Source organism: Oreochromis aureus, linkage group 23 (genome assembly GCF_013358895.1).
Source record: "Oreochromis aureus strain Israel breed Guangdong linkage group 23, ZZ_aureus, whole genome shotgun sequence".
Lineage (NCBI taxonomy): Eukaryota > Metazoa > Chordata > Actinopteri > Cichliformes > Cichlidae > Oreochromis > Oreochromis aureus.
In genome coordinates this window covers 37,721,551-37,734,613 of record NC_052963.1, presented here as the reverse complement: position 1 = coordinate 37,734,613, position 13,063 = coordinate 37,721,551, and the positions used below count along the sequence as shown (strand labels likewise).

At 41.2% G+C, this 13,063-nt stretch overlaps 1 protein-coding gene across 1 annotated transcript; it reads left to right on the top strand.

The window, feature by feature from the left end:
- Positions 1-507: 507 nt before the first annotated feature.
- On the top strand, positions 508-12,242 carry usp46 (ubiquitin specific peptidase 46). The gene is made up of 9 exons (XM_031753892.2): positions 508-881; positions 3,305-3,385; positions 3,774-3,987; positions 6,133-6,371; positions 6,849-6,925; positions 7,027-7,110; positions 7,192-7,389; positions 9,693-9,771; positions 9,869-12,242. Exons 1-9 carry the CDS (start codon positions 846-848, stop codon positions 9,968-9,970), a joined length of 1,110 nt encoding a protein of 369 aa, XP_031609752.1. The 5' UTR covers positions 508-845; the 3' UTR covers positions 9,971-12,242.
- The last annotated feature ends 821 nt before the right edge of the window (positions 12,243-13,063 follow it).

Below are 13,063 nucleotides of genomic sequence, written 5' to 3'. Positions count from 1 at the left end.
ATCTGGGACAACTCGGAGTTCAGTATCTTGCCCAAGGATACTTGGACATGCAGACCAGATGAGGCAGGAATCAAACCGCCTGACCTTTTGCGAACCACTCTAGCTTCTGAGCTACAGCGACTACTCTTAAAACATATGTACTGACAACTTCAAAAGGTATCATATAGCAACAAAAAAAAAGCTGCTGGTTTAAGAATGTGCTGTTTGCGTCGTTAGACCTGAAAACATGATTTTTGGCTCACACCACTTCTTTCTTCTTTATGGGGGAATTACTTGTCTGTGTTATAAAGCATAATATATGTTTTTATGTCACTAGAAAGCTTTTTGCATAAACCCTTCAGTCCTTTTAAATTTCACAAATCACAAAACGAACTACAAATCCCTGCTCTAAATCGCAGGTGATTGGTTGCGGCTCACTTAAACTCTACCGTGCAGGTCTGTATGTGGCTCTTCAATCATGTCAATCAATTCGACTAAATCCGGACCAATCAGCTCCGGAGGTTTCCCCTGGTGGGCGGGACTGTAATGCTTCCTCACACAGCAGGCTCGTTTCCTAGACGTTGCTAACAACCTGCTGCCTGCAACTTTCGCCTGTCCCCTCGTGCACTGTCGTTTTCCAGCTGAGGGGTGTTCGATATGTGTGCGAGGATGCAGCCGTGTCCACACTGAGAGTCCCCCTCAGCTCCGTGCCGGCTGCATGGTGCTCCGTGCCTCTCTGCCTGCTTTCTGACGCTTGAGGTTGCAGTCTGGCCTCCAGCCTCGACTGCGAATTAACTTCATTGCTCAGCGTCGCCTTGCTCTGTTTATTTTATAAAGATGGCGGTGAAGGGGACACTGTAAACTAAATGACTGTCAGAAACATCGCCTCCATTTGTAATATGGTGAGTAACTCGCTGCTTTTCCGTGTTGATATCGATCCGCTTGCAGGCACTGTGCTGAACCTGGTTGTGTGTGTGAGAGTGTGTGTGTGATGAGTCGCCTCCCACCTGCACCCAGAGAATGTGCACATTTGCAGGGTTTTTTTTAAAACGAGTATACACAGTAGTTTAAATCGTGGCCCCATACTTTAGTTGGTCTCAGTGCTGTCGCTCAGACAGGGCCCCTTTTGTGCACCTTTGCACGCTGCAGCTTGATGGGACCGTTTGCATTGTGTGTTGCATCCTGGCGAGACAACACAATGTACAGTTTGTATAGTTGTCACCGGTGATTGACAAGAGGGATGGGGGGAGCGTGCTGCCTTTGACAGCTTGGTGTGATTGCATAATGTGGTGCTGCAGCAAAGGACCGGTTACATCCTGGTAGCACAGAGCAGGAATCCACACTAATCTGTGCTCCTGGTGTTCAGGGGCAGTGAAGAGTGGGTAAGAACAGACTTAAACGGCTCTGCCTAATGCCAGTGGCCTTTGCTTTATTTAGACTAGATGCTAATGTGAAAAGCCTGCAGTGTCAGTCTCATCTTAGAGCTGCTGGAGTTCTTAGATTGCACAGACTGATATATTAATCCATATCTCATCAGGATGTGTGGTGTTTTTCTTTTGTTTCTATATAGATACATATACTGTATATACATATACACATAGTTCAGTATTATGTATAGAGCACCAAATCACAACAACAGACACCTCAAGGCACTTTATATTGTAAGGCTAAGACAGTATGAGCACTTGGTGACAATGGGAAGGAAAAACTCCCCTTTAACAGGAAAAAAAGCTAGCAGGAGCAGGCTCATGGAAGGACAGCCATCTGCTACAACTTGTTGAGGGGTGTGGGGAGGAAGACAAGACAAAAGACACACTGTGAAAGAGACAGCGGAGATTAATAATAAGTCATGGGTAAATGAATAGTGCTGTATAAATACACTGAGTGAAAAGAGGTGAGTGAAGAAGAAACACTCATGGGAAGCCTCCAGCAGCCTTGGTATATTCCAGTGAAACCAACTGCAATATATATAGTATATATAGTAAAATATATATATATATATATATTTTACTACACTAGTAAAAGCCTCGCAACAAGTGTTCCACCAGACATAAAGCGGGAACAAGCAGTTCACAGGAAGCCATCATCATGTGATTTTTTTAAAAAACATTTTTTTATCCTGATCGAAATATCAGATCGGCGCATCCCCACTCAGTATGTCCCTAACCCTATTTATTAAATAGTCTTAACTAAGTAATCTAATCGAGATGTTACAAGTTAAGGATGCACTGATGGATATGGGCAGATAAAATGCTACAGTGTTTTGCACCAGTCATTATATTATCATCATTATTATTATTATTATTATCCATGGATTTTTCTTAACACTGACTAACCTAAATTGCACGTCTTTGGACTGCGGAAGGAAGCCGAAGTACCTGGAGAAAACTCGTGCAGGAGCAAGGAGAACATGCAGACTGCACACATGCAGGGCAACAAGTTCAATTAGGAACCTTCTTGCTGTGAGGCAACAGTGCACCTTCAGTGTTGGATGAATAATTGTTATTTCAAGCTGTCTCTCTTAATCAAATAAATATGTAGAAAGGAGCATAATATCTCTCCTTTAAGAATTTATTCCTTTCTAAATTAACAATACCACTGCCCACTTCCTGTTATCAGAAGGAGCTCAAATTTCAAAATGTGGCTTCAGATGTCAGTAAAGGTTGGATGGATAATTCATGTGTGGACTCTCCTTGGTAATTCATCTCTCCTGGGACCTGCATGTTTCCCAAAACATTGGAGACTGGAAGTGGTAAGCCGGACAGACGGGTATCCATTGTCTGCTTTGACAGATGAGAAATGACAGTCATTAGAAGTCAAAGCCTTCCCCAACCTAAATTGTCTGCTGTGTTCACTCAACAAAGCTGTGATTCATTTGAAAAAGCTTTGAGCTCTGACAAGTGAAAAGCCTCTGACAAGAGATAAGTGCTCTGTCTCAGCAATTGGGTGCAGCAAGAGTCCCGACTTTTGATACGGGTCTACCTATTTAGACTATATCCGTTTTCTACGTTGACATGACTTGTTGTTCTGACCAAAGGAAGCAAGATGTGTGGAAGTGTGTGCTTTCTGCAGAAAATTGAGATCTTCAAATTTTTTTAGAAAAAATCATTTTATTAATTAAGTCAGTTTTGTTTTGCCTCATAGCTGCAGATGTAAAGCTGCTCCTGGCCCTTGACTACGCATCATTTCCATATTCATTTGCCTGTATATTCACACACCAGACTAAGCAAATAAGTCTGTCACTGAAATCCACATGAAGACAAATGATTAAAATGGAATATGAGATGATTACAATGACAGAGCATCTCATGTTTTGTCCTCTCAGGGCACCAATGCCTCTGCTCTGGAGAAAGACATCGGCCCGGAGCAATTCCCAATCAATGAACACTACTTCGGATTGGTCAATGTGAGTATCACTAAATCCTCGCTTGCATTAACAAAAGCCATTGCCAAACAACACTGGTGTCATTTTTCAAAACAAAATGCCACGGGACCGCAGTGAGTCATGTCCTCGACTGGTCAGCGGGTATTCGAGGTAACAATGTTGTTTGTGAGACTCTTGGCCAAACGGGGATGTTCTGTTTCCTTAATGAGACATTTATGTAAACACACAAGTTTCTCAACGCTCTAGACACTGTGTCTGCCAAGTGGATAACAACAATAGAACACACTGGCGTTTTTCCACAAGCTATTAACAGATAATCTAAAAGAAATATTCGAGTCCTTGTTTTAAATCGCTTCCTCATCCTCATCACGGTTTTGTGTCGGTGTGTCCCTGTGGTTTTCTCCCTCAGTTTGGAAACACATGTTACTGTAACTCAGTGCTCCAGGCTCTGTACTTCTGCCGGCCTTTCCGGGAGAATGTGCTGGCGTACAAAGCCCAGCAGAAGAAGAAGGAGAACCTGCTCACGTGCCTGGCTGACCTCTTCCACTCCATTGCCACGCAGAAGAAAAAAGTTGGCGTCATACCGCCCAAGAAATTCATCTCCCGCCTACGGAAGGAGAATGGTGAGCATGCATCATAATGAAAGTTTCACAGTCGGTCTTTGCTGTATCATGTGCTGGCATTGTATGAACACAGAAAAAGAATAAGAACTGTGAGGTCTACTCCATCTACAGTGGCAGGAAGTTGCACAAACCTTATATTTTGGATAATGGACCTTGTGGTAAAAAATGTAAACATTATATGGTTTTTTTTGTTTGTGTGTTTGCCAAGAATTGCATGAACACTTTATTCTCCTATATGTGTGTCCAGAAGTACTGTTGATTAAGTAGTGGACAGTCCTCAAGACCTTATTTTCAAAGTCTGCCAACCCTTCCTGTCCGAACAAGGACTACTGTCAGCCTAGTTGGAGTTTGTTCCTGGGATGAAAACCTCGCTGGAGAGGCAGCTCAGCATATTTTTAGTTATTTGTCACAAAGTACTTGGCTAATTTGCAGAGAAGCAGCTTATAAATATTTTCTAATTAATTTGTCACTTCCCCAAAGCAACAAGTACCCCCATATTCTGATGATACGGGTTTAAAGGGCACTTGGATCTCATCTCAGTTAACCGTTTATGAACCTTGTGTCATACAGGCTTATTTTGCAATTTTGGTTGTAAACGTTACAAAATACTTCTGATCTTTCAGGAACCGTTCGAATTTTCTCTAGCTCGAAATGGTTGAGGAGTTACAGTAATATGAAAAGCACATGGTAATCTCTGTGCAGAGCTGATTTTTCTTCCTGTGTTCAGACAGCAGTGCCTTGTGAATGCTTCGTGCTGCCATGAAACACCACATATCCCCTTAAAGGTCACCTTTTCTTCTTGCCGAAACCGTTTGAATTGTGTCTCTAGCACAAACGGTAACTGAGTTACGGTCATTTAAAGAGCACTTGTAAAATGGGCCTCCCACTGGGCTGTTTAAAAAATAAAAATAAAAAGGGGTTAATCCCAATGAGGTGTCCCAGTTTTAGTGTTCTGGTGTTATGTGCTGGATTACTGGAAGAAGAGTCTCGCATTAATAATTTCTCAGAAGAGTAATTTTTCTTGTCAAAATGTATTTGCGTAAAACATTGAAACAGTGTGTTGGAGAATGACTTAAGTGTCCGTCGTGTGGATCCTTTCACACACGTGTCCATAAATGGAGAGCTGAGTGCTTTGGTTTAGTTTTGTGTGCTTTTTGAGCTACATTACAGTCTGAATATTTGAAGTGAAATGCAGGTGCGTGTTGGTGGTAAGGTCATTCAGAGTAGAGCTGACAGAAAGGCTGACTGTTCACTGCTGTCCATATTGAGGAAGCTCTTTATGTGAATGAACAATGCAATCTCTGTTGAGACCCAGCTTTGGTCAGCTGGCTCATCTCTGGACGTTTTTTTTCTTCCCCCTCGGCAGCCGCCACCATTCCCTTCTCATTTTCCCCCCTTATATACAGATCTGTTAAAACAAAGAATGTGTATGGATGTTTATATTATAAATAAACCCTGCTGATTTTACTTACAACATGTCAAGGCAGACATTTTCAAATTGCAGTATCGCAGTGGGAGTAATGCAGGTGTAACAAATCACTGTAATGACAGCTGTTTTCTGCTTGTGCCAATGAGCCAGCAGTTATTACTGTTATTAATCACACCTGTAGTTTTCACAACTACAACGGCTGTTACTTCGCCTGATGTAACATAGAAAGAACCAGTCGATACTGGTCTACCGCTGCTTTATCCAAACTGGTGCACTTGTTATTGTTGAAAACTTTTCATTTATTTTTTACTGTATCTATAGAAAAAAGTGTATTTTGAGGAGTTAGGAGCCTGGAAGCAACGGACTCCAGAAACTTATTCTTTAAAATAAGGTTTCATTTGCTAATAAGCTGGCTTTAGAGATGGCTTAGGGCAAATTTTGCTAATATATACAGATCTAGGCTAGCTGCTTCTCCCAATTTGCAGTCTTTATGGTAACCTAAGCTGAACTTAACAGCCTTATTGGTCCTTTTTTGGGGGCTCGTTGAATAGCTGTGGTCCAGTCCTTTATCTGTAGCACTGATCTATTAAGCTTTCAGATGTTTAAATTGCTGCATAGGTTTAAATAACAGCCTCCTGTAGGCCCAGTGTGGTAGAAATATTATTTATTTCCACAGGAAGATGAAGTTGTATGCATTTATCTCTGTCTCCTTCCAGATCTGTTCGACAACTACATGCAACAAGATGCACACGAATTCCTCAACTACCTGCTGAACACCGTGGCTGATATTCTGCAAGAGGAGAAAAAGCAGGAAAAGCAGAACGGGCGCCTCAAGAACAACGGCACCGCCGTCACCACCGAGGCTGAGACGGAGAACAAGACGGAGCCCACGTGGGTTCACGATATCTTTCAAGGCACACTGACCAATGAGACGCGCTGCCTCAACTGTGAAACGGTATGTGTGCTCCTGGTTTTTCTACACCGTGAGTTTATTAGAGAGGTAGTTTGTGCTATCTGGTAATGGATTTGCTGGTCCGCGGACAAGAGATCTCACCTGAATACGTCTGAAAAGGGGATTAGCTCTTTGCAAAGGTGCTGAGAGACATGGGGAAGAAAAAAAACAAAAGAATCAGTGAGAGCTTCTGACGAGCTCTGACCACCCGGTTTACGTCAGGGCCGTCTGAGGTTTTGTCCTCACCTTTTTTAAGGGCAAGGAGTGGGACAGGTTGCCCAGAACAACCCCTGCAAACACCAAGGCGATGCGGTGTGCAGAGACAAAAGCCATTCAGTCAAATAAGCATTTCAAAGACTGGCTGAGTGTGTGTAGGTGTGGGTGGGTGGCTGTTCTGTCACAGAACAGCAGGCTTATCCTCACTGACTCTGTCAGTGTAATGACAGATGAGTTACATCGGTGTCTCTCGCTGTCTGACAGGTGAGCAGCAAAGATGAGGATTTTCTGGATCTTTCTGTGGATGTGGAGCAGAACACATCAATAACACACTGTCTCAGGTAGTATTGATTTATTATACATTCAGACAGAGCTGACATATTCCCTTTGGTGTGAGTGAGACTGAGTAATTGAGCCTCTTGTGGTCTGCTTGTTCCTCCAGGGACTTTAGTAACACGGAGACTTTGTGCAGTGAATACAAATACTACTGTGAGACATGCTGCAGCAAGCAGGAAGCACAGAAACGGTCAGTAAAGCACTTCGTTTGACCACCAATGTCATGTTCCTGCAGAAAGGCACCTTCCTAAGCATGTATTCTTCACTGCAGGATGCGTGTGAAGAAACTTCCTATGATCCTGGCGCTACACCTCAAGAGGTTTAAGTACATGGAGCAGCTGCACCGCTACACCAAGCTGTCCTATCGGGTGGTTTTCCCATTAGAACTCCGGCTCTTTAACACGTCTGGGGATGCAGTCAACCTGGATCGCATGTATGATCTAGTAGCTGTGGTGGTGCACTGTGGAAGGTATAGTATACTGATTAATATACATATAGCAAAAGTATGTGTGATGGATCTTGACACACCTGGTAAAAGTAGATATGTAAGGCTGTTATTGTGTCATGTTTTGGAATTTAAAAAAAATAACAAGGTTAACTTTTTTTAAGCCCCTACCAACTCACTGGTCAGACTTTGCGTTTGTTCAGCTGACCCATAAAGGCAGTGGAACGAGAACCCCGCACTATGAAACAAATTTAACATAGCCAGGATATTTTTCCTCATCTGGCTTCACCTGCCCCTGCAATCAGGCTAAGCAGTTACTCAAAGGTAGTTAAACAGCTTTGGGAAAGCCTAGGTTGACTTACAATCTGCATCATCAGAGAAAGACAGACCTTAGAAACTGCTGAAAAACTTCAGACCCTGCTGATATCCTTGCTCAGAGGTTTGAGGGATCTTCCAGGAATCTTGATGTTATTTACTGGTGAATCAATTGGTCAGTAGGAGGTGATTTCATGCCTGCTGATCTCTTATTGCTGGCATAACCTGCTCCAGAGCTGGTTACATCTGCAACACAAATGACCACAGAGATGTACCTCAGTAAAAAGTGAACCACCTTCCTGAAATTCAGGGGTTAAACCTGCAGTTACCTCGCTAAGTCCCACATCCTGTTTTATAGTTCAGGCTTCAGGTCTCTGGGTAAATCCACACTAATAGGTTTTTATTTTAAAATGCATACTTCGCATTTTAAAATAAAATACTTTTAAGATAAAGTATTTATTTATAAAAAATGAAGTCTGCTGACGTTACATATAGCAAATCTTGCATAGTATTTTCAACCAGCACAAGCTGAGAAGTGAAATATGAAGTAAAAACTAAAACTGGGTCAGACCCATAGGCTCCCACTCCAAATCCTCAGTTTCACAACGAACCATAATTTTATTTATATAGCACTTTAAAAACAACATATGGCCGACCAAAGTGCTGTACATGAGAAATAAAAAAAAGTACAATAAGAATAATAAATAAAATAACAATGTAGTAGCAGTCTCAGTTATCCACTGAGTCCAAAGCCAGCAAATAAAAACAAGTTTTTAACCTGGATTTAAAGACCACCACTGAAATAGATTGCCTAATGTGAAGAGGAAGATCATTCCAAAGCTTCGGGTCCACAGTAGAGAAAGCTCAGTTAGTTTAGGGACTGAGAGCAACAGCTGCTCAGCTGACCCGAGTGAACAGCAGATGTAAACATGTTTACAGCCTTGTACAGAAACAGTTTTGCACCCTGCAACAAATTTCCTCTTCAACAGCTGTTAAGGACCTTACATAATTTACTAATTTAAAATCCGTTAAGTCTTCTTGTTTGCAATATTGTGGGTGTAGCTGCCTTAACTGGCAGGTGGGTGTCCACGAAGGCAGCTGTAAATGAGAGCTCTCTGCTGGGCTTCACCACCAGATTTTGGTGCGCAAAGTTCAGATTGTCTGGTAACTGAACCACTTCTTTTTCCAGAAAACTAAGTGATGGCCAAAATGTTAACACTGAGGCAATAAAACCTGACTTCATTACATCACAGTGCCTATGTCCATCTTTTACAATCTTTGCGTCGCCAGCTCTCTCCTTCCTCTTTGCAGAAGTGCACACTTTGTCCAGTGCATTTAAAATTTGTTGCGTCTGTAAAGACTGAATTTATTCCTGATACTCCGATCAAACTGGACAGTGTAACACTTTAAAACTTGGCATGAATGTGTCCTAAAAGATTAGCATGTCTTTTGTTCTGTCTTCCTTCTTTCACCCCAATCGGTCGCGGCAGATGGCCGCCCCTCCCTGAGCCTGGTTCTGCTGGAGGTTTCTTCCTGTTAAAAGGGAGTTTTTCCTTCCCGCTGTTGCCAGTGCTTGCTCATAGGGGATTATATGAATGTTGGGTTTTTCGTTGTATGTATTATTGTAGGGTCTTACTTACAATATAAAGCGACTTGAGGCGACTGTTGTTGTGATTTTGCACTATATAAATAAAAATGGATTGAAAAGTGGTGGTTGCACCTGACCAAGAGCAGTCACTTCCTTCATATTATTACAGGATCTTCACAGATTTAAGGTATTAGCTCTCAAATCACATAAAGTTGCTGCTCAGAATTTCCCAAGTGCCTCAAGTGTTTGTTTTTGTTTTTTCTCACTAGACTGAATTTAAAGATGATTAACATGCAAAAGAAATCAGTATTAAATGGCAGTGAGTGCACGTGTGGCCGATTGTGGGTTAATTTTGTGCAAACGACAGGAGGAAGTACGCGTGGACAGAGTTAAAGATTGCAGTGTTTGTCTTTTGTCTCCTCAGCGGGCCAAATCGAGGTCATTACATCACTATAGTAAAGAGTCATGGCTTCTGGCTGCTGTTTGATGATGACATTGTGGAGGTGCGTCACTGTTAGCGTTGGCCTATTTGTTCAATGTTCCTTGACTCCTCTGTTTGTTTGCATTGCCATTTAACCTCATCTTACCTCTGTCGTGCAGAAAATTGATGCCCAGGCCATCGAGGAGTTTTACGGTCTTACCTCAGATATCTCGAAGAACTCTGAGTCGGGATACATCCTCTTCTACCAATCCAGGGAGTGACGCTGGAGAAGGATAGGAAGGACTTTTTTTGTTTTGTTTTTTAACCTTCAGCCTAACAGACTCTTCATCTCCATCCCATCCTGCTCCCCCTCCTCCAAGTCAGACCTCTCTGAAGTATGTGCCAATCCTCTGCCCCAGTCTCACCCTCTGGGTTTTACCTCGTCTGTTTCTTTTCTCTGTCACTCTCTTTATTTTGATTCTTGTCTTTTAGCCACCTGCATTTGGACTGCACTTTAATACAAAAAGCAAAAATGCTCAACAGCATGATCGGGGAGGAAAAGGCATTGCATCAAGCAGACACTTGGTGTTCTCAACCAGGAAGGATTTGGTGCACATATAGACAGTTGTCAGAAATTGTACTTTATCATTTTTATGTATATATATAAGATCTACTTCCATGATGTGCCACCCAATCATACTTCCTTCCATTAGGGCTATTCCCCTTCCTTAACTGAGCTTCGGTGTATTTATGTCTTTAGTGGGTGCATGAGAAATGTATGAAGTTGGAGACAAACACAGTATAATACGCATTGAGAGATTTCATGCATTTCTAATATTTCTCAAGCAATATCTGAACACTAATTGGAGAGAGCTCACAAGCTTTAAACTACCTAAACATAAAGCTGTCAGCTGTTGACAGTAGTAGATTTTATATTGTCCTGTTAGTCTGACCAGAAGCAATCGGTACTTAAACACTACACGCATAACACTACACATTGAAAAAAAAATCCTGCTGTTTTCACTTAAATCCGCTGAATCTTTATCTGTTATTCACGTGGAACGCCCCTATTTATTGAACTCGGTATATTTATTACTTTTATATGAAATGCTGGTAACGAAGGTGTAATGTAATTAAGTGAAAGGCTCTTTTGAGAGCTCATACTGTATGTTTAAGCTCTGGCTGTTAAGGATAAAGTGCATGAAACGCACAAGTTGCTAGGACAGGTTAAAAGAAGAAGAAGCTAGGTTTAATTTTGTATTTTACATGTGGAATAAGAGATAAACTTGACGCAAGAGAGACACGACCCATTACTGCCTAATCTTTTGACTGAAAAAGCTAAAACGGTGCAATATGAGGTGAAAGTATCCAGTGTGGTTTTTCCCGGTGAGATTAAAATACAGCACATTTAATTGTGAGTAGTAGATGTGCTGTTTGGTTTGGTTTTTTCCCCTCTGTTATGTGTCCCTTTGCAACCTTGCACTGCATTGTCCTTTCTTTTCCATTTCTATGGTGAATTATGGCTTAGGCATTTTCTTTTAATCTGTCTCTGACTTTGATGATGTGTGTGTGTCTTACGTAGCACACTGCAATCCTGAAAATCTCTACAAATTTAATGGTGATTGATACCCCAGTACTGTAAATGATCTCTAGCGCTTTTTTTCTCTAGCGCAACATCAAACACTTTGTTTTCATGTGAACAACATTCCTGTTTGCTCTACATCCGAGGGAATTACCATTGCAAATACATCTCGTTATAAATAAGACGTAGGAATAGGACTTATCTGTTAGGTTAGTGTCTGTGTTTGTACATGAGAGGCGTGTTGAATGCACTCGTTTCTGCTGTCTCATCCACGTAGTCTGTTTTCTGGGTGAAGTCATGACGAACACGTGCCAAAACTGGAGTCTGACCTTGCAACAGAACATTATTTTCTTTGTAAAGATGCAGCTGTACATATATATTATGTAGAGAAACACTTCTGGGAATAGCTAAATATTTTTTTAAAAGTTGAGATCTGATAATGTAAAGATGCTCATGGCAAGGATTTTAGCTTAACCGTTAATGAAGAAATACTGTGCTGTTTTACAATCATGATTACATAATCAGAGTACTGAGCAGAAGCCACCATCTGCCGCTTTATGATAACGACTGGGTTAAACTGAGCCAGGGCAGAAAACGGTGGCTGGAATAGCAGACTTTTCAGACCCGGGTGTGATGAGAGAGAGACTCTTTCACGTGCTGATCTTCCATTAACACTTATGCACTCGCCCTTACTGAGATTTTCAGTCGTTGCACTTGGTCTCATGTATCTTACTGTGATGGTGTTCTACCAAGAGGAGCTGAGGTGCAGAGAGTCCTGCACCGTGTGGGACCTGACTGAACTTGTGTGAGGGAAGGAGATGACTCTGGCAGTTAACTGAAAGTGCACTTTATTAGACGATGATGAGCTTCAATGCTTTAACATGATGAACCACAGTCTAACACACTCACTTTGAGTTAGTTTCTTCTGTTCAATAAAAATTGCTATCAACAATGTTTATGAATTGTTTGGTTTTATTCCTCTGTTGCTTCCTCCTTCCATCATCACTATATGTGTCAGCTGACCAGTCCTCATCAGTTTTTATTCCATTTTTAAGTTTACTTGGATTTCCTGAGTATTTTTGCTTATTTAGGTTTTGTGTTTCTTTTAGAAAATGCTTAAATTGTATGATTTGTCAGAGGCAGAAATAAGGCATTCATAAAGGCTATAACAAGAAGCACTCAGAGCACACACTTCCTGTAAGATGGCTCGCTCTTTGGTCAGTATTTACTTTTAAGGTAATAGTATTTAATTTTGTATTTATTTATGTCCACTCAGTTCTTTTTAAACGTACTTTAAAAAGTTTGTTTAGCAGTAAAAATGTTTTCTTTGATTACACAGACCGTATTTAGGGTTGGGTAATGGATGATTAATATCAATTCTTAAATAACTTGACATACATAACTTGAGCTTATTATATAACATACTACAATATATTTCTAAATAGGCAGCTCATCAACTTGAAAGAGAGGCATATGAAATGTAAAACTGAGATTAGAGGTCCAGTGTGACATGATATTTAGGATTCCCACATACAGATATATTTCGTCCATGTTGACAATACAACGGCACTAGAATTTCAAGCATAGCTTTAAAGATAAGACATTTTATAAAATCTTGAACTAACAAAAGTTTGACCTTACGTGGGACCTCTGACCTTGAAGAAGAGGTCAGAGGTCACGCGTAATACTGTATTTAGAATCCCCATATATCACTCCCTGTATGCCTATATGTTCTTAATATAAATACAAGCAGTAAGAAAACAAGTTTTAATTTTTTTCTAAATATCATTAT

Coding starts and splice junctions, on each gene's coding strand:
- usp46 (XM_031753892.2), top strand. CDS start 846: ATGACTGTCAGAAACATCGCCTCCATTTGTAATATG. Junction 3,988..6,132: donor CCGCCTACGGAAGGAGAATG/GTGAGCATGCAT, acceptor GTCTCCTTCCAG/ATCTGTTCGACAACTACATG. Junction 6,372..6,848: donor GCTGCCTCAACTGTGAAACG/GTATGTGTGCTC, acceptor GCTGTCTGACAG/GTGAGCAGCAAAGATGAGGA.